This window comes from Pteropus alecto, unplaced genomic scaffold, assembly GCF_000325575.1.
Source record: "Pteropus alecto unplaced genomic scaffold, ASM32557v1 scaffold213, whole genome shotgun sequence".
NCBI lineage: Eukaryota > Metazoa > Chordata > Mammalia > Chiroptera > Pteropodidae > Pteropus > Pteropus alecto.
Window position 1 is genome coordinate 5,773,753 of NW_006434829.1, and position 25,966 is coordinate 5,799,718.

Below are 25,966 nucleotides of genomic sequence, written 5' to 3' on the forward strand. Positions count from 1 at the left end.
CGGGGGGGGGGTGGGAGGGTGTGTGGGGGGGGCGTCCCGCCGCTCTTGCTGGTGCTTCTGGAGTGCTGGGCTTCCGTGAGCGCCCAGGCCGGGGCCACCGTGGCGGTGACGACGGAGGCCCTCAACTCTACGGAGCCAGCCCCGATGACTTTCCGACCTGCCTTATCTCCTAAACCCCTCAATACCCCCAGGGTCCCCGAGCCCTCCTCCGGTCCCAGACCCACCCCGGTCACTGACGGTGGGTACCAAGTGCCAGTTCCTGGGGATTTACAGTGATCCATCCTAGAGGGGGTAGCCCGGGTGAGGATGTAATAATGATGGTTAACGTTTATTGAACACTTACTTTGTGCAAGCATTGCTAAGTGTTCCACAGGCATTATTTCTCTCAACAACCATTGGAGGTAGATGTTATCTTTGTCATACTAATGAAAAAACCGAGGCTCAGAGCGTAAGAGGGACAGTATCACATCTTTGAAAGTACTTGCAGTGGTCGGACAGCGTTAATGCTAAAGGTGATAATGAATGCGTCTTTGCAGTTTTGCAGCCAAAGATGAAATTAAATCGAAAGTTTCTAGACAGTTGTGGAGATTAAATGCATAGGGTGCACCGAACTTTTCACTTATCAAAAAGAGACCCCAAACGTTTAGCTTACTAAATGTGACTAGGTCAAGGCCCTTGTCTGTTGACTTGAATTATGAAAACCCAGGACTCCTCTTGTTGAATTGGAGGTAGGAAGTTATGGGGTGAGGGGTTATGCTCACTTCTTAGGATTCATCCTTAAAGATAATTAAGATATTTCTCAGAAAGTGGTCTAATTCTGGAGTTACATGTTTATTGACTATTTTATAAGCTGCTTTGACATGGATGAGTTCAGGGGATGTCTGTGATCCCTAGATTGAGCGCAAAATTTTGTGAATATGTATTTTTTGGGAAGCGAGGGTTTATAGCAGTGAGCAATTTCTCAAAGGGGTTTGAAATCTTGAAAAAAACTTTTAAGTCCTCTGACTGTAACCCCAATAGATGGGCAGTATTTTTTATCCCTTCTTAAGAGGCAAGGATATTTTTTAAATTAAAAAGGCTTAGTAAATAGAAAAGTCATCATTGGCTGACATCCTGAATTCTAGGACATAACTTCAGTTACTGAACCTTTATTTCTCCAAAGGGCCTCCTTTATAAATTTCGAGTAGCGTATAAGAAAAAGTACAGAAATATATTTGCAATTTCAATATATAAAAAACAAACTCTGTTTTATATTGAAACTTGATTTGATGAATTAATAGAAAAGTTAATGATAAATTGGGACAATACAGCAGAGTATTCAAGGCTTGAAATTCTCTAATATTTTTGGACTGGGTTATCTTTTATCCTTATAAGTATTACATCTGTTTATGAATTTTCTCCCCCAAATCAAATGTTCTTGAACCATCATTATTAGGGCATGTGTTCAGGGCTGTTTTTCCAGGATGGGAGATGAATTTGCACTTCATCTTTTTTTTTTTACACCTACAGCACCTGGTCTTCCTAGGTGGTCTCCCATCCAAGTACTAACCAGGCCCAACCCTGCTTTAGCTTCCGAGATCAGACGAGATCGGGCACGTTCAGGATAACATGACCGTAGACCACATTTCATCTTTTTAGAAGGGCCTCTATTTAGACCCATTTACTGTGTACCAGGCACTCCGTAAGCATTTCATCTGTGATATGTCTCGTTTAATAACAACCCTGTGATGTGGGTTATCCCTATTTTTTAGATAGGTGAATTGTCTGATTTTAGGTCACACCCCTGGTACATGATAGAGCAAGAAGCTATTCTGAGTGGAGAACTGGACAACCATTTGCAGAATGGGTTACAGATGGAAGAGAAGAATGATAATTTTCGTCGTGAATCTGAACTCTGTTCATTAGTAGTTCCCTGCTCTATATGCCAGGCATGTGGATGTTAAGAGAAGTAGAAGAGCAGCTGAGTGCTACTTAGACCCTGCGAGTGCTTATCAGACACTTATATCCTGGACAGAGACCTTTTTTTCTAAGTGGAGTTATTAGATACTATTGCTTTGTCCTTGGTAATTTTATAGCTACCTACAAGACTTTTAAGTTTTGGAAAAATCGGGATTGTAATTTTAAACATATAAGGAAGGGAACCTAAATACTGCTTATTTTATATATTAACATACACGAGTTGCATTACCGTTTTACTGAGCACATAGAGGAATCCTTGACTAGAGAGAAGCATGTAAACTTAAGGAGAAAAACTTTCGTGTCTCAGACTAAGAAAGGATTGTATATTTATTGACAAAACCTTCCTCTTCTAATACACTTTTTCAGAGTATGTTATTGTACCTTTTTTGAGCTATATTTTTCTAAAACTCATTTTTATTGTGAAATAATTCATACATGCAATAAGAATGTGGTATGGGCTCTCTACCAGCATTTACTTGAGATCGTTTTTTTGTTTTGTTTTTACATGAAATTCTTTTTTGAAAAAAGAAACCTTACAGGTAAGATTGAAGCACTGATTTATTCCTTTCTACCCAGCACTAATTACTACCATGAGTTCAGTGTTTATCATTCTCATGATCTGCTATTTCTTTAAAAGGGTTTTCCCTGCTTTTTGACAGAATAAAATGGGGAATTAAAAATCCAGATAGACATCATTAAAAATGAAAAGTTGCTGAGTGGGGAGATTCCTAACCCTCCCCATGCTTTATTGTCTTAAATTGCCAAAGATATTTCTAGGACCCCAAGTACAAAGCACCTGAGTCGATTTTACTCATAGTTTGTTGATGTGGGCTCAGCTTCAAAGCTGCAGGTGACATCTGAGGAGAGGTACAAGGTTGAGAATCTTGATTCCTGTTGCCCTTAAGTGAGCCCTTCCTCTGAATCAGAATCTCCAGAGGAGGAATTTGGGAATCTGCAATATGAAACTGGTGGTTCTTGTGGTCAGGCATGCTGGTTCTTAAACCTGTTTTAATTATCAGCATCACCTGGAAAGTTTTTGCGCAACACAGATGTCTGGGTTTGACAGCTTGCCAAGTCAGAGTCTGTAAGTAGAGCACAAACGACTTTCCAAGTAGGTCAGATGATTAGCCACTTTGAGGAAATCCCAGATTGAGGAGTGCTCATACTAATTTTCACTTCACAAATTTCCCCCAAAGTGCAATAGGAAAAATCAAATGGACCTTTTGTATGAAAAGGATATTGGGTACATCTCAGTGGTAGGGGGCACTACCTGCTGATCGTGATGCTCAGCATCCCACCTCTCTTGTTTCTGTAGTTGCTGCTCTGTGTGTGTGTGACCTGTTTCCAGTACAGTGTGACGTCAACTGCTGTTGTGACCCTGATTGCAGCTCCATGGATTTCAGTGTCTTTTCTGCTTGCTCAGTTCCGGTTGTCACGTAAGTTTGTGGCACATGCAATTTTGATAAAATTTGCACTGAGGTTATCAAATTTCAGGACAGAAACTCCCCCAAGCTGAAAAACCCAAACTTGATTTCCTGAATTTTGCATCATTCAGAAGCCATGCTGTCCAAACCAATATATAGAAGAATATCCATCCCTTATTTGCATCCAGCCAGATGATAGTGTAAGCAAAAGAGTATACTTTTTAAAAAGAGTATAACAAAAACCCCTGTTTCGGAGACTGAATTACATTTCACTTTGATGTGTAAACACATCATGTGTCATGTTTTTGTATCAGTGAATTAGTTTTATTTCTAGCCAAGGGTGAAAGTTGCAGTTTAGTTTTACAGCTTTTGTTGTGAACATAGTACTTGTAACAAAAGTTTAAATAGATAGTCAGGAAAGCTTTGTTTATACTTTTCTGATATGTAAATCTACCAGGAATTCTCACGGTTCACATTGTATAGGATAATGGAAAATGTCATTCCCGTGGTTTACAAGGGAAAGGAATAATCTCTTCTGAATGATCTGTTTCTCGTAATTCAGATTTCAAAGCTTTTTGACAAAACAGCACTTAAAGAGGTTAATTTATTCAGGATGAGCCCAATATATTCAGAGGTAGCTAATTTAAATTTAACCTTGAAGCAAGTTGTAGCAGCTGATACTTGATAGATTGAATGCTTTTTGGAAGTGCATGTGTATTTTTCCCATGAGAACCTATTTTATTGACTAATGAGAAATTGAATCAACTTCTAATATTGCAAAAATGCTTGGAGAATGAAATGTAGTCAGATTATTTTTTCTGGCTACCTGGACTGTAACATGGTTTAGTTTTTGCTGAAAATGGTCTTGCTTTCCTGACTCAGTAAGTACCAAGAGCCTGAGAGTGAGATTTCTGCTCCAATTTGAGATCATTATTTAGAATGTCGATTCTTTTTTTTATTAGCCAATACTGTAATTTTAGATATAGACTAGAGTGGGGGTCAACAAGCTTTTTCTATGAAGGGCCACATAATAAGTATTTTCAACTTCGCAGGCTGTGTGGTCTCTGTTGCAAAATCTCAGCTCTACCATTGTCGAGCAAAAGCAGCTGTAGACAATTTATAAATGAATGGGCATTACTATGTTTAGAAGTTAGAGTTGAATCCATAGTGCCCTCAGGAAAGGACCTCAGCATTTTTTTGAGTTAGTTTTGCTTGTGACTTTCTCCTAAATATGAAGTGTAGAAATAGTGAAATCAAAACTTATACTCCTAATTAATTGAGTGTGCTTGTGATGTAGGTTCCAATTCATAAAAGGCTTATTTACATTCGCTTAACTGTCAACAGCTAATCCTATCATCTAATAAATGTAAATTAATCGTTAAGACTATTGGATTAATGCCTGTTTTTCCCATGAGATGTAAGCTTCGTGAGAGTAGGAAGAATTATTTCTTTTATATATAGCATGTACTCCTAGTGCCTAGCACAGCTCCTGCCACATAGTTGGCCTCATTAAAAATGATTGAACAAGTGACTGACTTTCTCCCTTCCACCCCAACTAACCCTCTAGTATTGCCTTTTGACTTCCTATACTGTTATTCTTACAGGCAGACACCCAGGCCAGAAACCTGGAGGCTGCCCTGACTCCTGCCTCTGCCTTGCTTTCTCATCCCTAGGCTCTCTTTCACACTTCACCATGCCTTTCTTGAGCACCTCCTGTTGCCAGCACCAGAGATATGAAGATGCGTTAGACACAGTCCTCACTTCCAAGAGCTCGTTGAGTAAGGGAGACGGGTGAATAGATGGCAGTTTCTGCACCAGGCGCTAGGAGGACTCAGAGGAATGGCATCTAACCCAGACAGTTGCTCTTGGGAAGGCTTTCTAGAAAAGATGATGAGCTGGGTCCTGAGGGAGAAGTAGAAGTTGGCCAGCATGGAATCAGGGGAAGGGCATTCAAGGCAAGTGAGCCGCATGGCAGAGTCCTGGGAGTGAAGGAGTATGGCCCGTTGGCTTAACTGCAGGTAACTCAGTGTGGCTATAGGAGGGTGGAGAGAGGGGAGTGTGGGGAGGTGGTGGGGTCCCCAGATCCCAAGGAGCCTTGTGTGTATGCTGAGGTGTTGGTCTTGGATTCTACAGGGGGCTGGGGAGTGAGGGGATCAGATTCCCATCTTATGAAATTCTGCAGCAGCATGGAGGATGGGTCACAGAAACCAAGCCTGGTGGCGGGGAGCCAAGTAAGAAGCTATTGCCGGTGGGGATGAATAGATATCCACCACCCCAAAGGCTGTGACAGTGGGATTACAGAGAAATATGCAGATCTGAATCTGATTCTGATTTAGAGGATTAGAGAGCTGTCAGACTGGAGGGGGAGGAGTGAGGAGGCCCATTCTGCTGAGTCTTCCTTCATGGAGACCCTTGTGTTTGTCCATTCCGACTCCCTTTACTTTATAAGCTCACACGTTGTCACTTACTTGATAAAAAAACCTTCAGAAACTTACACTAAGTACAGACTCTTTAGCCTGGATTCAGATACATCTTCAACCTCTTTCAGATCTGTTTCCTACTGACCCATCTCAGATCCTCCACCCAGCCCAGCTTTGGTACTCAAAGTTTCCCAAACACCATCAGTGTATTACCCATCCTTGGCCAATGCTATTTTTGCAGTTAGATTAGCCCCTTATTTCTTCTCTGATTCCTACTGATTTTTTCAGGCCCAGTAGGACTTGTAAATTTTTCAGTGCTGGATCTTTTCTCATAAATACTAATTACTATTGTTTTTTGTTTTTTTTTTCAAAAAATATTTTTTATGCCCATGATAACAACTGATATACAGACTATTTGGAAAAGTGGCCTGTTATAAAATAAATCCGTAGCTTCCTTATACTTCAGCAATAACCATGCAAAAAAATACAATGGAAATGGATTCTATTCATAACACCAGTAGAAACATAACATATAATTAGGAATGAATTTAACTATTCAGAATTTATATGAAAACTTCAAAATATAGTGACAGAACATTTGAATAAATGGAGAGATATTCTATGTTGGGATGAAGAGAATCATTACATAAACATTTCAATTAATTTATAAGAATTTATAAATGTAATTCCAGTCAGATGGGAGAGGGATGATGTGTTAAAATGATTTTAAAATTCATCTGGAAGAACAAACAGATGAGAACAGCCAAGAAGTTATTGAATAAGAAGAGCAAACTACCAAGTTTCAAACATGTAATACAATGATAATGAAAATAATGAGTATTGATTCATGACAGATCTCTAGGTAAGTCAGTGGGAGAGAATAGAAAGGCTGAAAATCAATTGTGAGTACCAATTTTGTACACAGTAAATGACATAGGATGAGTAACTATTGAAAAATAAAAAAACATTGGATTCCTGCTTCGTAGCATGAAACCAAATTACCAATAGATTGAAAAGTGAAATATTTTTAAAAATTAATGAATGAATGAAAAATGTAGATGAGAGTTTTATACTTGGATTAGGGAATGTCTTTTAATCATAAATCCTCAGACAAACTATAAAAGAATGACAAATTAAAAAAAATCAAATTTTACCTCAATTAAAGGAAAGAGGAATATGATTGTAAAAAAAGAACTAAAATTTCTATCTGGCAAAAAACACCATAAAATTGAAAGGTAACAAACTGGGAAAAAATATGACACATGTCACTCAAAGGAGATTCTTCAATATGGATTCTCACAATTTAATGACAAGACATTCTAATTAAAAAACATTCTAATTAAAAAAAATGGTCAATAGATGTGAACAAGCAACTAACTGAAGAAGTACCAGTGAGCCATAACCACATGGAAAAACGTTTCACCTTGCCAGTAAATGAGAAAATTTAAATTAAAATAATGAGGTAACAGGTTTTTGCCCATGAAATTGACAGAGTATTTATAATTTGGATAACATCCAATCTTGGCAAGAGTACAGGGAAATAGCACTCTTGGTACATTACAGTGTTGGTGACGGTGCATCTTGCCTTTCTGGAGGGCAGTCCGGCAGTATGTCTGAGAAGCCTTAAACAACGCACCTACCTTTTGACCCAGCAGTTCTACTTGAGGGGATACAGCCTAAGGAAATAACTGGAGACGTTCATAAAGATGTGTGCACAAGGATGTCATTATAGCATTATATATAGCTGAGGATAATTAGAAACGGCCTAGACCAATAGTAGAGGATTGGTTAAAAAAATATTGGAGTATCTTAATAGGTTGGTATACAGTGACATTTAGTATAACATTGCCAAAACGTATTTGATGATGTGTAAATATTAGGCCATATACATTAAGTGAGAAAAGGCCTCAAAGTAGTATGTGGAATATGATCCCATTTTTGTTCTGGTTCTATCTCCATACCATATTTATGACCGTATCAAATTGATTAGGCTTTGTCAAGGCTGGGATTGGTCGAAGACTTGACTGTACCATAACTTCTAAGCCTCAAAACTTCCAGATGACTTCACATTTTCTCATTTTCACAATCCTTCCAAGATGGCTTTGTTCTAAAGACAAGGAATATTTGTTCCCTCCCAGTTACTTATTATAAACAATCTGAAGTTCTGCAAAATATTATAGAATTGATTCTGTCAGAGTTTACAAAGTTCATTTATATCAAAATCATACCCTGATCTATATTCCAGATTTGACAAGATTTCCTTGAAGGTTATTCTCCTTGTCCTAATATTTTCCTTGTTAGAGGAAAAAGTTTCAAATGCCAAATATTTTAACACTGAATAAACTAAATGGATTCAGTTCTAACACTACACTTTTATAAATATTCTCCATGTAGTTAATATAGTACAAGCGTCTGACTATTTTAAAATAATCTTAACTAAGATTGTGTGTTTGTGCTTTAAAACTTTGTGTTATTATTTTTCTAATTTTCAGGGGTGATAGTCAGTTTTGTAGCCAAAAAGCAGCCATCTATTCATTGAATTTTACAGCAAACCCACCTCAGAGAATATTTAAACTTGTCGACCAGATCAATCCATCTATTTTCTGCATTCATATTACAAACTGTAAGTATTAGATGGTGATATACTTTGTGAAACTCTGAAATTTTTTCTTTTAAAAATTCTTTTATGGAAAAAGGTCCCATTTACTTAGATTTAAAGGAGTCACTCTGTGGTTTGGCTAGGTTGTATGTATCTTCTGAGGCTGTTTCACAGACAGCTGTAAGTAACTTTATAGCCTGTGGGCATGCACTTTCTTTTTAGAAGTAATTGTGCTCATGTAGTTGTCTTTTGAAGTTTCATACTCTATTTCAAAGGTGTTTATGATATGTAGATGTACATAGGAATCTAGATTTATTTAGGTGTATGTGGTATTTTTTTGCTTTATTTCCTCCTGGTTTAATGGTTGAAAATCAGGTTCAGCTTTGGTTTCAATTTCCTTTTTTTCTCTTTTATTTTTACTTAGAATATTTGCATGAAAACAGGATCTTTATTTTTATCTGTGCATTTGGCTCAAATAGGTGTCTAGATCCAAAGCACACATAAATGTAAAATGTTATCAAGATTTCAAAGATCAGAGACACATTTATGGTTTTATCAATTAAACTTCATCATTTTTTCAGAATGTCTTCATATTTAGCTTTTATCTCTTTGCAAATGAAAACTTAGGTGAATGCTCTGTGATTTGTAATCTGAAGTAATGACTGGTCAGTCATTGTCACACTCTCTGACATAACACCAGCCCAGTGAATATACCCACTTGCTGCCTTCTTCTCCCTCTTCCGTACACAGCACATAGCCTCCCGGGCTTCAGAGGTGGCTGTGTGAGAGTCGAATCAGCGTCCTTCATTCCCACAGCCATCTGGAGAGAGCTTCTCCCTTGGGGTTTACGCAGCTGGCTCCTCAGTCCATGGGTGGAGAAAGAGACTGATTATTATTATCATCTTCTGTTGTGCTGTTTACCTGTAGGCTGTGGAAGCCATTGCTTCCACACTGGTAGAGAAATAGGCCAATTCTGAGGCTCCTGTTTATTTAATCATATTCAAGAAATCTTGAGGGTAGTAAATATATAAAGAGACACTTTGTTTTTTTCATGTCAGCCTTAATGCTCCTAAAAACCGTTTCAGAATATTTTATATGCTATACATAATATACGTGTCTTTTATACTGATCAGAGATTCTCTTTCTAAAAACAGATAAACCTGCATTATCCTTTATTAATCCAGAAGTGCCTGATGAAAACAATTTTGATAAATTGATAAAATCATCTGATGGTTTTTCATGGAATGCAGAATCAGATGTTTCTATCACAGCTGAATCAGATACTCCAAATACTTCTAAATATGAGGTGAGTCAAGAACCTAAGTCTGCTCATCCTGTTGCAAATATTCTGTTCTTGTAAGTTAAATTTTCAGTTTATGCCCAGTAAAATTGGCTACCTAAGACATAGAATTCATATTATACATACCAAAAAAAACCCTTCATATTTGTGCCAATTAATCAAAGATCATGAAAATTAAAATCGAATAGTTGAATCCTAACAGAAGGTTTGAAGTCATTTATTCCTTGGTAAGCTTGCATTTATCTCTGCAGAATTCTTTGTTTTTCTCCACCTCAGATGCTGCAGCAAAGCGCTGGAGGCGTGCTGCTGGGAACACAGAGTGGATTGGTCCTCTTCTCGGTCCTCTTCTCAAAGCTGTATTTAGTTGTACAGACTTGGGGAAGATGTGTGCTATTTTTATCTATTCATTAGTAAACCTTAAGTGTGATATTCATTAACTTTGACTAAACTTCAAATTTTTCAGAAGCGTCTTTTTAAAAGAGAAGTATAAAAGCAACATATGCTAGTTCTAAAAGTTAAAAGTCCATGGGTACATAAATAGAAATACAAAGACCCCTGTCTCCGTTAAAATGCCCACTGCACATCACTGGTGACAGATTGGTATATGTTCCTGATCTTAGATGCATCTATATGCATGTAGTACTGTACAGAAGTGGGATTTATAGAGCAAAGCTATTCACATTGTTCTTTAAACTTTTTTTTCTATTCAGTGATAAGTCTTATGCATCTTCCCATGTCAATATAAAAGTTATCATTTCTTGAGCATTTTCCATGGGCCAGGCATCATGCGGAGCCTCACACAACTCAGAGAGGGACACATTATTGTCCCCATTTAAGTAATGAGAAGTCTTCGGTATGGGAAAGTAACTTGTCAGAGCTAGTGTTGGAGCTCTATTTTACTGATACAAAGTTTTCCTTCTGTGTATGTATCATCAATTATTTTTGAGCTGTTCTGCTTTTAACAGGCATTTGTTTCCAGTTATTTCTATTATAAATAATACACACTGAACATTCTTATAGATACATACATATTCATCTGATTAAATCCTTCGGATATGTTCCCGTAAATGGGTCAACTTGGTCAAAATGAAGGGAAATTGAAAGTATTGATACCAGAGTGCCCTCCAGAAAGATCGCAGGAGTTTACACTCCAGCTCCAGGGAAGGAGAGGGCTTGCTTCCCCAAAGCCTTGCTGGCACCAAGACATTTGGATACTTTCAAACTCAAGAAAATTAGCTCTATGCCCAGTAGTTACATATTTTGTATATTAAGGGAAAATTTCATGGGGTTCGCTTTTGGGAAAGAAAACATAGATCTATGTTATAATTTTAACTGGTACAGTATATGTATCTGTTATTTAAATAATTATTACTAGTGAAAAATAATTACCTCTCTCACCCCTGTTCCTGAGCACCGAGTTCCTGTCTACAGAGGCAGACACCTATGTCAGCTTCTTCTGTACCCCTCCGGAGGAATTCTTTAATAAGAAGTCCTGCAAATACAGTAACACGCACACAGAAACACACATCCTTAAAGGAGAAGGGCAGGACAGCTAGATGGAAGCCCCGCGCGGCGGGGACCACATCTGAGTTTTGTTCCTCACTGTGTTCCTGGCACCCGCACTGCTGCCTGGCGCGTAGTAGGTGTCCAATAAGTGTCTAATAAATGCCTAACATCGCTAACAGCTCTCGGTGGTTCTGTTTGCAGTATGGGGTTCCTCTGCAGACTTCAGATTCATTTTTGAGATTTCCTTCTCCCCTTACGTCATCTCTGTGCAGCGATAATAACCCTGCAGGTAAGAGAGTGGGCAATGTTCTTTCTATAAACAGTTTACTCTTAGTTTAAATTTATAGTAGTTATAACGAAACACATTTCACAACTAGAAACAAGGAGTCTTGGAGCTGAAAGAGGCCTCGAAGGTTATGGAGTTCAGGGTCTCACCTGCGCCGGAATCTTTCCTGCCACACACTTGAGCACTTGCAGTGACGGGACGCACAGTCTGAAACCAGCCCACTCAGTTGCTTAACAGTTCCAGTTGCTGGAAAGTTCTTTCTTCACTAGAGCTCAAGTTCATCAGTAGCTAACATTTATTAAGCACTTACTGTGTGCTGGGTATGCTGTTAAATGCCTCTAAGGTGGGGTTATTGTCATTTAGATAAGGAGACTGAGAAATGTTCAGGTTCTTGCTGAGGCTCACTTAGGTGGTGGTGGAGCAGGGAGGGGTGTCACTCATGTGCCTGCCTCCTGTGGGTCCTGCTTCTCCTCTCAGGATCTGTGGAGTAATCCTTTCGGCAGGGGAAGACACCAGGCCTGGCTCTCCCACGTGCACACCAGCCTCACTGTGAAGAAGCTAGCCAAGTAATAGATGATAGCTTGTGGCTTAATGAAGCATCGTTTGATACATGAAGGAAAATGTATTCAGTTGAAAAGATGCTTAACCTTGTTTGCAATAGGAACAGTGTAACTTAAAACCAAACCGAGGTACCATTTCCATCGAATGGATTGGCAAAGCTTAAGTAATGTAAGACTTTGCAGAAGCAGGCACATAGCTGGGGTACTACAGGTTGGTGCAATGTCTGTTTAACAACATGCATGAAAACTGCAAACGAGTTTGCCCTCGGACCCAGCTGTTCTACTTCTAGGAGCTGATCCACAGGAACTCTGGCCCACATGCAAAATAATAGATCGTAGCACTGTTTGTGACAGCAGAGCTAGAGGCAGCTTAAAAGTCCGCTAATGGAGAACTGGTTATTCCTTAAAAAGGGAGGAGGAAGCTCTTCAGGTACTGAGATAGGCTGGACTACAAGACAGATTGTCCAGTGGAAAAAAACAAAAGGCAGGATATATATTGTGCATTTGTTTCTGAAAGAGGAAAGAAGTACTAAATACATATATATACATATACGTATATATATACACACTTTTATTTGCATAGAATATTTCCAGAAAGATACACAAGAAACTTTATGCCGATTGTCTCTGGAGACGTGAACTGGTGGTAGCTGGGGTGCGGGATGACAGATGGTGGAGGAAGACGACTCCCAATACCTTTTTGTGCCCTTTGAATTTCGAATCATGGGAATATATTACCTATTTGAAAAATAATTTTTAAATCTGATTCTGAACATGTTGTATATCTGTCATAACTTATTTTGTGGTTTCACTTACACTACAATTTTTTAGTTACCATTGGACTCTCTCTTTTTTTTTTCTCCTTGGGAATGTTATGATTTCCAGCATTTTTGGTGAACCAAGCTGTTAAGTGCACCAGAAGGATAAATGTAGGACAGTGTGAAGAAATTGAAGCCCTGAGCATGGCCTATTACAGCAGCCCTAAAATTTTGAGGGTAAGAATTATTTTGAAGTGAAACTGATTCATTAAGTTTGTTTTCTGTTCTTTGCGCCCTTAAAATATGACAAATATAGCATAATTTCAGTATATGAATGACACTCAAATTTAAATTTTTCTTCAGTTCTTTGGTATACTGATACCGAAGATAATGAGAAAATCACTTAAAATAATTTCTGTTTTTATATCATTAGCTCATATTTTGCCTTTCCTCATTTTTTCTTGTTTCTTTCATTCATTTCATTGGTAACCAATAATGCCTGTCTCCTGAATAAAAAACTTTATTAATAACCCAAAACTTTAGCACTTATAAAATCATCTTAATGTGTGATAAAAATAATCAGGTTAGCACCAAAAAGATATCTTTCTGAGAAACAGGCCATAGAAGAATAGAAAATCCACTTTCTGGTTGGCAGATGGAACGCGCAGCCGGGAAAAGACAGGACATAGGATTGCTGGAGAAGGGAAAGGAGGCCCTTTCCTTCCTGGTTGCCGTGACTGAAGCCGCAACTGAATAAATGAGGCCGTTGGCCTCACTTGGTAGATGACATGGAGGGTCACAGGGGAGAAGATATTTTTCAGTGATTAAAAACTGTATTATTATTGTGAAAGCCCCACTCTCCTGATTTCCTTTTTTGAGGGGGTGAGGGGTAGGGGTGGTGGCCATGGCACCAGTGCCCATCTGGGCTTCAGTTTTCAGAATCAGGTTTAACTTTTTTCCCTCCCCTCCCTTCCCCTCTCTTCTCATAAGTCAGCCATCTAGGCCTGTGCATTCTTCCAGTGGGTTTGACTTCTCAGTTTTCTGGAGGTAGCCCCTCAGGCGTCTCTCTGCACAGGCCTCCCCAAACGCGTCTGTCTACTCATCTCTCTCCCGCAGGCTCCCATTGGCCTAATAGGGTGGCTGCCTTGTGATTAGAGACGTGAGTGAGGTTGAGGGAGATAGACTGGAGTGAAGGGAGGCTGAGACCTTCAGGAAGAGCTCTGGCTGTGGCAGGGCGGCCGGCACTCGGCCTCAAGGGGCTTGGGCTAGAGGCAGGAAGCCACGCTGGGAGGCTGTGGGAATGACCTGGGTGCGATGGTGTCCCAGAGAACACAGATGCAAGGAGAGTGACTGGGAGGATAGCAGCCTTGTCTTCCCCACGGTGCCGTGTCACTGATGACCATATGGGAAGTACCCAACAAGCACACTGAAGCGGGGCAGCTTCTGATCTGAAGGAGGTAGATCTAGGAGGAAAATATAGAGTGGCCCCTTCGGTTATGGCAGAGATACAAAAATGTGTAGATGGCAGGTCTCGATTTAGAAAACTACTTTCCTCTTTGTGAAGTCTTCAACAAGATGAATATGCCCCCTAACATACGGTCTGAAAAAGCAATAAAAATGCTTCTTTTTGTTGTACTTTTTAACAAAATTTATTGTTTCTTTTTGTCTAGGTGCCTAATTCAGTAACAGAGGTAAGATTATTTCTTAATGGAAAGTTCGTTTATAATACATGATCTTATTTTCAAGCCCTTTGAAGTGAATACACGTATGATTAGAAGGGAGCCTTACTGCCCAAAACAAAAACATGTCAAAAAGCAAGCAGAAATGAAGCAAGGAAACTCCTTAATAGATGACCCTTTTGTAATCACAAATCGGTGTGATCGCCTTCTGTGCTTTCAGGGTACCCCGAAACCTTCCCGGGTCCTTGTCAGGATTGCTGGCCCGCTCCCGGGTGCCGTCTGTCCAGTCTGGAAGGCAAGACATTTTACCCAGTGAATATACACACTTGTGTGGCATGTGGGTGCTCTCAGCGAAGCCTTAGGGGTTGAGTTGTGGGTGGGTTGTCAAGGCCTTATTGCCCGCAGCTCAGGGGCTGTGTCAGGCCGTGGTGAGGGGGCCCACGTCTTCCTGTGGATATGTCAAGATAAGGAACATGGCTCCCTCTTATTCTTGGGTCTACGCCCTATGCCTGCCTGTGAGTACAGGTGATGGCCTATCATCATCTCCCAAAGAACTGTGGGATTGGCCTTGTCTGAAAACTTAGCTTTGCCATTGCTTTCTTGTATAACACGCATCTCAGTCTCCCCAGCTGTCAAGCAGATGGTCAGCCTTGAAACTCACGAGGTGCTCTGTGCAGCGTCTGGCACACAGGGAGCACTCGGGACAGCGATGCCTGCTGTAATTGATTTCATTAAGTCTCTGGACACAAATGTGTTGGAGGTAGATATTTGAAGGAAATAGTCATTTGGCTTTCAACTTCACACTACTGTGTGTGGGCCTGGATTTCCTCACATGCGAAGGTGTTTTCCAACTTATTTAGTTACAGGATTTCTTCAAATGAGATCTGAAGCAGAACTCTCCCTGACGTGTACATGGTTGGACTCTGAAGCCCCTGATTGCAGCAGGGGTGGGGGCCAGGTGCTTTCCACTTGCCCAGCCTCCCCATTTCTGCCCTCTTCGGTCCCTCTGAGGAATCCTACAGCTCCCAGGAACCCAGTCAGAAATTCGTATTATAGAGTAGCTCTCAGATACCTCCACCCACTAGAAAGTGCTTTGATTTTACCGTTCAAAGTTTGAACCATCTGTGGGAGCAGTGGCCCTGTCCATGCTATATTCTTGGTACTAGGGCGGTGCCTGGTATGTTCTGGACACCCAGTGGGTTATGTGTTAAATGAATGAATGACTAGTGGATTGGTTCAATCAAGTAGAAGACTATTATGAGAAATAATGGGATGTTACAGAAAGGCACAGACTGGGTGCCATGCAGCATCCATGTGCTGTCCATGCCAGCCATCCTTCAGTAATCTCGGCAGTCCTAGGAGAAGGTCCTGTTACTGTCACTCTGCTGCATGAGTCATAGATGAGTTGCTTGCCTGAGGCTATCCAGCAGGGAAGTAGCAGAGCTAGGACAGGAATCCAGGCTCTCTGGCCCCACATACCTTATTCTTAGCCATGACGTTGGACTAGCTGTGTGTCATGCCTTGATTAACAAGCTTCAAGCACGTTCTCATTGCATCTTGTGGCCAGGCAGTTGGAAGTGGTGGGCTGGGGCTTTCAACTCGGATCTGCGTGACATTAAAGCTTGTGCTCTGAAACACAAGCGTGTCATCTAATATCAGAGATTTGCTTAAATTTTTTTAAAAAGCAATTTCTAAGGCCTGTTAGAGGATCAGGAATACAAAGGTTGGATCCAGTCTCCCCATTAAGTGAAGCCTGTTATAATTGCCTGGAATCATTGTCAATATCTGTGGAACCATCGGTGAAAAATTAATTTGTGGCCTTATAGTTTCACTGTTAAGGATGCTTTAGTTCTTTGCCAGTGGGTAGTTTGGGGATGGGATATGGTTGCATAGGACAGTCAGGAAACCAGAACAAGTCTCCCATTTTCGTTCTGCTGACCGTTGCAGTGGGTGTTGATAGACGAGTGCAGCTCTTGCCACTTTCCATCGCTCTTTCCAAAACTTGTCTAAACGGGACCCTTCGGTTTCTGCCAGCCACACCCGCACACCACGGGAACGGCGGCATCAGAGGCTGGTATGGAATAGTGAGCCCTTTTGTGGAACCCAGTGTCATTGCTGAACGAGGGATCCGCGTGTTCAGATAAAGGGATCCAGAGTTGTCTTGATGACTTACGCTTAAGGGCTAATTCACTCCTAGCGTGAGACCCGACGTAACTCTGAAACCCATTGGTGTGACTTGTTGTGCAGAGGGCCTTGTGGTGATTGGTGTTACCCTTCTGCCACTTTGTCACATGTGACATCTTTGCTTCTGAGCCACGTCATGTTCTTACATGAGAGGCTTGACTTATAAGCACAGTTGCAGGACTTCTTGGTCATGGTTGCAGACATGTAAAATCTACTTAATTATCTATAAAAATAACAACTTAAATACTTAATAATTTTGAATTATAAACAACATGACATATGATTGAGGCCAAAGTTCAAAACAATATAAACAGCTAGATACAAGTTAGGTTCCTCCTTAAACAGTGATTTCTAAGAGTTGACATTTAGAACAATTGTCAGATTTGTTGTACAGTATGAAGAGGCCCAACTAGGGATTCAAGCCATTTAAAGAATTGCTTGCTGCTTTGTCACTCTGCTGGTGATGGCCATAAATGAAAAATGTCCTTTAATGGCCCAGGGCTTCCTGATTCTGCTTAAAATTCTTATCTTTGCTCTTACCCATGATCACATCACTCTGTGTGTGTGTAAAATGTAAGCCTGTGGAGAAGTTGTGTATAAATTGGGTCGAGTGTATATTCAGAGAGGGTGTGGGTCTTTAGGAGGCTGCACCGTGGGACTGTGTGGAGAATGTGTGTGTGTGTACAGAGCAAGTGTGTTTATCAGTAAGAGCTGTGTTTTGGAGATGAGAGTTTATACGTATTTGATGGTGGGATAGAGTTGTGTACGTGTGTGTGCGCGCGCATGTGTGTGTAAGAGCTAATTCACATACCATAAAACTCACCATTTTAAAGCATACAATTCAGTGGTTTTTTGTGGACTCCCGTGGGTCTGTGAACCATCACCATTATTTAATTCCAGAACGTTTTTATCTGAAAAAAGAGCCTGTGCTCATTAACAGTCACTCTTCATTCTTCTGCAGCACCGTCCCCCAGCCCTTGGCAACCACTGATACAATACTTTCTGTCTCTGTAGATTTACCTGTTCTGGACATTTTCTGTAAATGGAATCATATGATATGTGACCTTTTGTGTTTGGCTTCTGTCACTTAGCATAATGTTTTCAAGATTCATCTATGCCGTATTATAGTGTTTATCAGTACTTTATTCCTTTTTATGGATGAGTAATATTCTTTCGTATGGAGGTACCACCTTTCATTTATCTATTCATCAGTTGATGGACATTTGGGTGGTTTTTTGTTTGGGCTATTGTGAATGCTGCTTTGAACATTCACATACAGGTTTTTGTGTGAACGTATGTTTTCAGAGGTAACCACTTTTAAAGTTTTGGTTGTATCAAGTATTTTCTATGTAAATGTACATACGCATTTACATAGAAATATCTGTCTTTTTGCAAACGTGGAATTATAGTATGCCTATCGTTCTATACCATGCTTTTCCCTACTTGGCAGTGTATCGGTGGAGGTTCGTTTCAAGTGTTTTGTTTGTTTTAACCTGTTCACCTCTTGCAGAGTGTCTTTAGTAATCCAGGACTTTACTTTGCAGGTCCCTATCACTGTTCAGTCCATTGTCATTCAGTCTATCAATAAAACTCTAACACGACTGGAAGACACGGACACATTGAAGCAGGCTCTTGTCGAGACTGGGGCTGTTAAAATCTGCACTAAGGTCGTTCTAGAGGTAGGTGCCCGATTTGGCCTTGAAAGCTCGATATTTGTGGCAGACTCAGGTTTCATTGTCCTGGGGGGTTAACTGGACTCTCTCCAAAGGGGGTTCTGGCCCACACTGTGGTACTGCTTTTCTTGACTTGGCCTCCTGCCTGCCTTTACGCTATCCCATCAGAGGATGCTTCTTTGTCTCTGCAGTAATCATGTGTGATTTTTTTTCACAAACCTAGTGACTTACAAGAATACATCACAATTTGTTGTCGCTGTTGTTTTAACATATTTCCTCTGCAGATATAGATGATTTGATTCTGCCCAGACCAGATGGTTTGGGTCTTACCTAACTGGGTCCGGAGAGGCCTGGGTGAGCCTGGCTGTCAGCTGCGGTGATGCTGGGATAACAGACCCGCCCCCCGCGACCCGGCCGGACAGGCGAGAAGAGCCGCAGGAAGCGGAGAAATGGGGAAGGATTCCCTCCTATGCATATTTCATCGGGGTTATTAATATAGCTACAGAAACGTAATGAGAACAGGTATATTTGGAGTATTATTTCGTTTTTAGGTGAAGTACAGTCTGACATTTACAGATGCCGGTGAAATAACAAAAGCTCATCTGTCTGTCCTTCTGGGGACAATTAGCAATGCAGTGGTTCCGCTTCAGCAGACGTTTGAAATTCATTTCATTCAGGTAAGGTTGGTCAGTTTTGTACCAGTACCTCATTGCCAAATAAAAAGAAATCCTAGCTTGTTAGTGGACAAACATCTCAACTGAGAAGTATCCCCACATCTAACCCCCATACTGCACATAGAGCTGGTGCATAGCATGTGGTGTTTGTTAGGGGCCGTGTGTCCTTTTCCATCTGGGACCCAGGTTCCCTTGCATGTGCGCTTGTTCCTGACAGCACGACGTGCTCCTACACTCAGAGATACATTTATAGTTCTGAGTAGGGGGGAACATTTTCTTTCATTGTTTGGTAATCCCAGATTTCATCATGAAAAGCATTTCACTCCCCCCCGCTCACCCACACCACTTCCTCATTAAAATGAGAATTGTTTGGGGGCATTTCTGTATTGTCTTTCAGCAAAGCACGAAGCCGGTTCCTCTCAGTGGAAACCCCGGTTACGTGGTGGGGCTGCCACTGGCTGCCGGATTTTGGCCTCCCACGGGGTATCCTTTTTGGTTCTGTGGAGAAGGTCGATTCTCCGTCCACATGCGGGAGCCGTACTTCTCTTTCTCCGTCACGGAGGGTCCTGTGGGCAGGAGAGACTGGTCTCAGCCAGAGCTGCCCCTGCGTGGCTCTGGTGCGGGGGTTCTGGCTGCACAGCAGAGGGGCCGGGTGGAGACCGGCGGTGAGGGGTGCAGCAGCATGGCCCAGGAAGAGGTCAGTGTGCTATGATGAAACTCTTAACACAGAAGAGCTGACAGACAGATGTATTGCATTTCACACTTTAGGGACTCAGATTTAATGCCTTTGAAAACTTGGAATTAATTTCAAAGGGCCAGTTTCTGAGGCTTTTTCTTCTGAGGATCTTTTAATCAGGGAAAATAGAACCGTTTCTTACCCTCTCCTGGGAAATAGCTGTCAAAAGGCCCGGAGTAGGGATATTTGGGTCTTATTCATGTCTCAGTTCACACATGTGCCACCGTCTCCTGAGAATGAGACTGCTTTCTTACTGGGTGATCGTCCCTAACTTTCTGTGTATGTCGGGGATCATTCAGACCATGAATCGATACGGACAACTTACTGTTCTTCGTAGCACAGCTGAGCAAGACTGCTTAGCAATAGAGGGCATCCGGACCCCAGTATTATTTGGTTACAATATGCAATCGGGCTGTAAATTAAGGTAAGGAAGTTAAGTTGTTTCTATTGGAACTTGTTTATGTTGACCAGAAAATAAAACATTTCTACCCCATCCATTGCAATCAAACCTCTGCATCAGCCGACACCTATGAAAGCCACAATGTAGCTTATTAATGGATAGTAGCAATAATGACAATACCTTATAATGATGTCAATTTTTGTTCTCTAATTTTAATTCTCAGAACCATAAACTATTTGTCATGATTCAAAGGGAAGCTATTACAATCATTTTAAAAATCAAATATGGCAGAGTAAAAATCTCAAGGGTTTGTGTGTGTTGTTTTTGAGGTTGCATAGCACTTGAGCTCACAGCAGAAATATTTTCCCTGAGAGTCCTTCCCATGTTTCTGAATTTTTGTGTGCTGTACACAGTATAATCCAGTGAGAAGAATCTTAAATGCAATCTGTTTTTAATTTACTTTTTTATTATCAAACATGTACATAATGTAAAATGTCAACTAACTCTGCGTGGCTTGTTATAAAAACAGCAGTTCTTACCCTCACGTGCCCCAACCCAGAGGCAATCACTTAACTCTTGTAGCTGATTTTTAAATTTACCCTCAGATCTTTAAATTACCTGCATATGATGCAACTTCTTGGTATTTTGTCTTTATGAATGATTTCTTGGGTTTCCACTGTGGAAAATGAAGATTCTGCTCTTTTTCCTTTCACCCTGTACCCCACCACCCACTCACTTCCCACCCCTGCATCTCCCCAGGACAATTATATCATTATTTTGGTTAGACCAAATAAATATTCTGATCACTTTAGACCAGCAATTCTCAAAGGGGGTTCTGTAGAATATATTTGCACAAGACATCAGTAGGGGTGGGTCTATGGTCAGTATGTTTGGGAAACACCAAATTAAGTTAAAAACACAATTCCTTACTGCAGGACTTCTCAGAGCCTTTACTGTAGGACTTCTCAGAGCCTTTACTCTGCCAGTATGCTTCAGGAGGGACGTGGGTGTGCAATGTTCCCCACACGTTGGGCCATGGAACCCTCCTTGTACAGAGCCTCCCGATGGAGCACAGGTTGGGAAACATCGTTTTGGATTCATCTGCCTGGCCAACCAAGATTCTCAAAGTTAGAGACATTTTGGCTTCTTTCAAACAATCCACCTTTTGGAGAGTGAGAAAATAAAGAAGCTGGAGAGAGCACACGTGCTGTCGAGGCCTGTGATCACTGCGGGTGGGAACAGCAGCCTCATTCCACTGACCTCCTTTTCCTTCCCCAAAGGCTGACTAGAGCGACCACGTGTCTGCTTGTCGCGGAGAAGATGAAGAGCCTGCTGAGGGGCCAGGGCTTCCCAGATTTTGTGGCCCCTTTTGGAAATTCCCGGGCCCAGGATGTGCTAGACTGGGTGCCTGTCCACTTCGTCACCCAGGCATCCCACGTGAAGGTAAAGGGAGAAGGTGAAGGCCATGTGCTAGGGCCCCTCCTGCCTCCACGCTCCTCTCTCGGTGGGGAGCTGGAGAGGAGCTTGGGCTTTGTCATCTGCTGGACCTGGGTCTTGAATACTGATTTTGCCCCTTGTTAACACTGTCGCCTTTAGCCATTGATTTTATGGGTTTGAGCCTGTTTCCTCATCTGTTTCCCATTACTGACCTGGGCTTGTTGAGCTAATGGGGTAACACTCACGGTGCCTAGTGGTCACTCCATAAATGGGAACCACCACCGATCACCGTCCTGACCATTCTCACTCTCACTGTTGGTGTTAACACGAGGCCTCTAGGCGGCACACGAGATGAGGGCGAGGACTGTCTCAGAGTGATTGAGACACCCTCCCACCCCCATAGCTGTCTCATCCATTGTTCCCTGGTCTATAAAAGTGGCCCACTCGTGAGAGCTTTCAGTTCCAGAGTTCCCAAGAGTTTAATGGAAGTTGACATCCTGCAAATAGTTTCCTGATCACATGTGATTCTTCTGCCCACCTTTTTCTTTTGTCTCAGCAGTCAAGAGTGTGGGCCAGCCCCCGTCACCGTCACCGGAGGTGTGCTCTCCATTTTATCCTTTAATTGCCCAGCTTTTTCTTGTCACAGTTTCTTCAGGCCTCTCATTATCTGCTTAGCATATTTATAGCATGGTGACAATGGGGGCGAGGACTAGCTCACTAGCTCTGATCCCGCCCTCTCCACCAAGCCCCCAGCAGAGACCTGTGATTTCTCAGTCCCTGCTGTTCAGCTGCTAAGTCTTGGCTCAGCTCCGCTGCCTCAGTGAACCAGGCAAATTACTTCTAGCTCCTCAGAGGTGGGTGAAGACATCCAGTTATTACTTCCCCTCAGAAGGGAAAACAGGTTGGGAGGGGCAGCAGTGCGACGTTAGCTTTGCCAGGGTCCTGAGCTGATCCAGGGAGCTCAGAGGGCCCAGAGCTGGTTTTGTACCAACCTTCCAGGAAACCGGGTCAGTGGAGGCCTGAGAGGACCTGCTAAGCTCGGTTATAACAGCTGCGTGTCGTATCTCCTAATAACAGGATAGTCTCAAGGATCTTTCAGCTTGCAAATTTCTTAAAAGGCAGTTTGAAGCTAAGCAATTCCACCAGTGCCTTTTGGGCAGGCATCAGAATTAGGAGGCCTGTTAGCTTTTTATGCCTTGAAAAGATGTATTTTTAAAAACTTGTTATCGTGGCACATTTTCAAACATACACAAAAGTAGAATACAATGGAATCCCCTCTGCCCCTCATGCAGCTTCGACAGCTGTCACATTTGCCAACTAGAGATCTAAAGGAGGGTAAAAGGAAGGTGGCAAGGCCCGCTCACCCACTTTTCTCTGGGGGCTGACCAGACAGCGTCCCACCTGGCACCTGTGCTCTCGGTTCACACGGAGAGTTGGTAACATCTTTGACAGCTTACAGGCTCTGCCTGCGAACCCCAGTGCAACATCTTGATTGACAGATGAACTCAGATAAACGAAAAGAAGGCACATTTCCTCTCAGTGCATTTTAACGTGATATGCAGTCAGGTTTCATTTCTATTAATAATACCATCCTTTCTCCTCTCCACCCAATGCCAGTTTCTCTCCTAATGTATCTCTGAGTTAGATGTAAACATGTAGGTGAAGTTAGAGCAGGTAAGGCCCTGAAGTTTCCACAATTGAGTATTGGGATTACAACTCCCAGGGTAATGCTGGCCTCTTTAGAAATGGATAGAAAAATGTGTTTTAGGTGCTAAAATATTTTTGGAGCGTTGAATACTTTAAAATGTGCTTTCTCTAAGCAGTTTTCATCTGAACTTCTGTTCTCTCGTTCAGAACATTTTGTAATATATGAAACATTTTATAATTAAAACTCTGAACTGCAGGTTAAATTTGACTTGAGGTTGTGTAATATTCAAGTGGATTAATAGCACTTTGTTTTGCAGGATTCTTGCCAGCTCCCAGTGGCTTTAGTTATAGAAGTGAAGTGGACTAAATACGGATCTTTACTGAACCCACAGGCTAAAATAGTCAACGTAACTGCAAATCTAATTTCATCCTCATTTCCTGAGGTAGGCCTAACTTTAGTTTCAAGATATAGGTTAAGGGAGCATTTGAGATTTTATACCCCAGCATGTTCCGTCAGTTTGGCTCAAATAAACTCTTATTTAAAAAAAAATAATAAAGGCAAAGGTTAAGATACAAATCCAGACAAAACTCAAGTGTGATAGTGAAATTTATTACTTTGAAAAAGATTATAATTAAAATTTAAACAATTTGGATTCTTAAACAGTTTAGCAGTCATTATCTTAGAGAAAAAAAACTGCACGGACAGTGGTTTTATTCACAGTAGCATTCTTGTTTAGATTTGATCTTTAAAATTATTGTGAAAATTGAATTCTGATCGACATCGATGTGTTAGGACAACCTGGGTAGAAACTACTGACAGTGGTCGGGTGAGGAAGAGAATGAAAGGTGCCCCATCTCTGTTACGCTGGTAGCACACTGGACGGCAAGGCTCGCATCACTGACTTTTTGTTTCAGACCAACTCAGGAAATGAAAGGACGATTTTTATTTTCACTGCGGTTACTTTTGTGGATGTGTCTGCACCTGCAGAGGCAGGCTTCAGAGCTCGGCCAACCATCAATGCCAAGCTGCCCTTTAATTTCTTCTTCCCGTTTGTTTGACGTAAGTCGCTAGTTAAGGAAACGGCGCCACACCTCCAGAACAGAGTGGGGGCGGGGCCCGGGATCCCTTGGAAGCGGCCCATTTTATTCCGTTTCTGACCCTTGCGGTTGCGCCCAAACCAGCACGCCTCTCCTCTCCACTCATTTATCTCCTTCCAGAAGTTTTATCCTGCTTGGTCTGGCTCTAGAATGGGGCACCGTCTGGTCTTGGTCATTTCCAAAGCTCCCAGCACGTAGGTCACAGGTGGAAACCACACCACATCTTTGGGAAGACTGTATAGAGAGCAGACTCTGAAGTAGCATGGGCGCTGCGGGCTTGTCCAGTTTACTTGTCCCTTGCTTTAATGTGAGTTATTTTAAAGATAATCATTGTTTTCTGTTTTCTTTCCTTTTCAGGTCCCACTGAAATGAGTACAAAAATAGGAAAGTATTGTATAAAATTATGCAAGTAGAGTACAAGGCCTCAGGAGGGGATCTTCCCCCAAATGTCATGTTAATTACAGTGGAATCTTGGGTCCAATGACATTTCTGTACCAGGCACTCTTGCTAGCTCGCTCTCCAGCTGGTGGGCTGGTGTGGGCTGCCACAGAGCAGTTCCAAGCAGCTGAAGCTGGGAAGAATATAGTAGGAGGGCCCGCAGGAAGGAGAGAGTTTATTTTATACATTAATTGTACAGTAATTGAGAAAAATGGTGTCAGGTGGAGCCAGCTAGAAGCTGGATGATGCAGCTGGATGATGCAGAGGAGGGGGCTGGGTACTTGAGAACAGCCTCCCCGGGAGAACTCGCAATAAGAGAAGCTGTTTAGAACATCCTGGACATATATAAGGCCTTTCTAGAATGGGCGGGTAGCCAAGGTAGCTTTTTTTTTTTGGTCTTTCACAGTGCTCATATGAAAGCATGCACTGGTTCTTCAAGATCCATGTGAAGTATGAAAACTGTACATTTGATGAGATTAAAATTTATATACAACTAGTAATTGTCTGGCTTTGTTCATTTTCAAGCAAGAATTAAAGTGTTTAACATGAGAAAACATAGCTTATGATACATTTGTTAGACAGTGCAGGTGGGAACGGGATGGGAGGCTCTCGGTCACACCAGCGAAGAAATAGAGCTTCTGACAGACCATGTCCCCAGAATCCAGGCTGGGTGGGAGGCGGGCACAGGCATCAGGCCACACCCGTCCTCCAAACGGCCCCGGGAGTCTCTCATCAGGGGCACAAGCCCACGAGGAGGCAGGGTCTTCTCTTTGCAGCAGAGCGGGTACCCTCTAGTTCACCTCCCCAAGAAGTCCGTGCTGTCTCAGTAGCTTGTTAAGTCTCTCGATTTCTTGTTCCTGTTATTACAAAAGCAGACAAATAACTGGGTTTACTTTCTGAGCCTCACCAGGGATGTGACAATCATTCAGTGGGCCCCAGGCACAGGGACACGGCGCTGAAGGAAGGCTACACTTCTTGTGGATTCAGTCCACTGAAGGAGATTGCTACTGTCAGATGGGGTCCCAGGGACAATAGCAGTGACAAGGATGGGTGCGTGGCATAGTTCTGGGAAGGAGGCGCTGCCTAAGCCGACTCCGAAAGGACCAGGGAGACAGCCCAGGGGCAGAGCACTGCAGGCTAAGAGCAGCTCACAAGCAAAGGCCTGGCGGTGAGAAGCACCATGCTGAA

The 25,966-nt window shown here is 41.9% G+C and overlaps 2 protein-coding genes and 1 pseudogene across 2 annotated transcripts in view; 1 reads left to right on the forward strand and 2 right to left on the reverse strand.

The window, feature by feature from the left end:
• The window catches only part of TCTN1 (tectonic family member 1), a 31,494-nt gene extending 6,220 nt beyond the window's left edge, over positions 1-25,274 (forward strand). Inside the window, exons 2-17 of the mRNA XM_025045506.1 lie at positions 18-238; positions 3,275-3,395; positions 8,296-8,426; positions 9,557-9,708; positions 11,410-11,497; positions 12,940-13,049; positions 14,483-14,503; positions 14,712-14,786; positions 18,220-18,354; positions 18,900-19,025; positions 19,420-19,505; positions 20,042-20,182; positions 21,439-21,601; positions 23,560-23,685; positions 24,158-24,302; positions 24,698-25,274. Of these exons, the coding sequence (XP_024901274.1) occupies positions 18-238; positions 3,275-3,395; positions 8,296-8,426; positions 9,557-9,708; positions 11,410-11,497; positions 12,940-13,049; positions 14,483-14,503; positions 14,712-14,786; positions 18,220-18,354; positions 18,900-19,025; positions 19,420-19,505; positions 20,042-20,182; positions 21,439-21,601; positions 23,560-23,685; positions 24,158-24,301 (1,840 nt within the window). The 3' untranslated portion in view covers position 24,302; positions 24,698-25,274. The remainder of the gene's footprint in view (positions 1-17; positions 239-3,274; positions 3,396-8,295; positions 8,427-9,556; positions 9,709-11,409; positions 11,498-12,939; positions 13,050-14,482; positions 14,504-14,711; positions 14,787-18,219; positions 18,355-18,899; positions 19,026-19,419; positions 19,506-20,041; positions 20,183-21,438; positions 21,602-23,559; positions 23,686-24,157; positions 24,303-24,697) is intronic.
• LOC112478396 lies at positions 1,501-1,620 on the reverse strand (annotated as a pseudogene).
• A 153-nt stretch (positions 25,275-25,427) lies between the features above and the next one.
• HVCN1 (hydrogen voltage gated channel 1) overlaps positions 25,428-25,966 on the reverse strand; it is a 30,398-nt gene continuing 29,859 nt past the window's right edge. Inside the window, exon 8 of the mRNA XM_006910029.3 lies at positions 25,428-25,635. Coding sequence (XP_006910091.1) covers positions 25,570-25,635 — 66 coding nt within the window. The 3' untranslated portion in view covers positions 25,428-25,569. The remainder of the gene's footprint in view (positions 25,636-25,966) is intronic.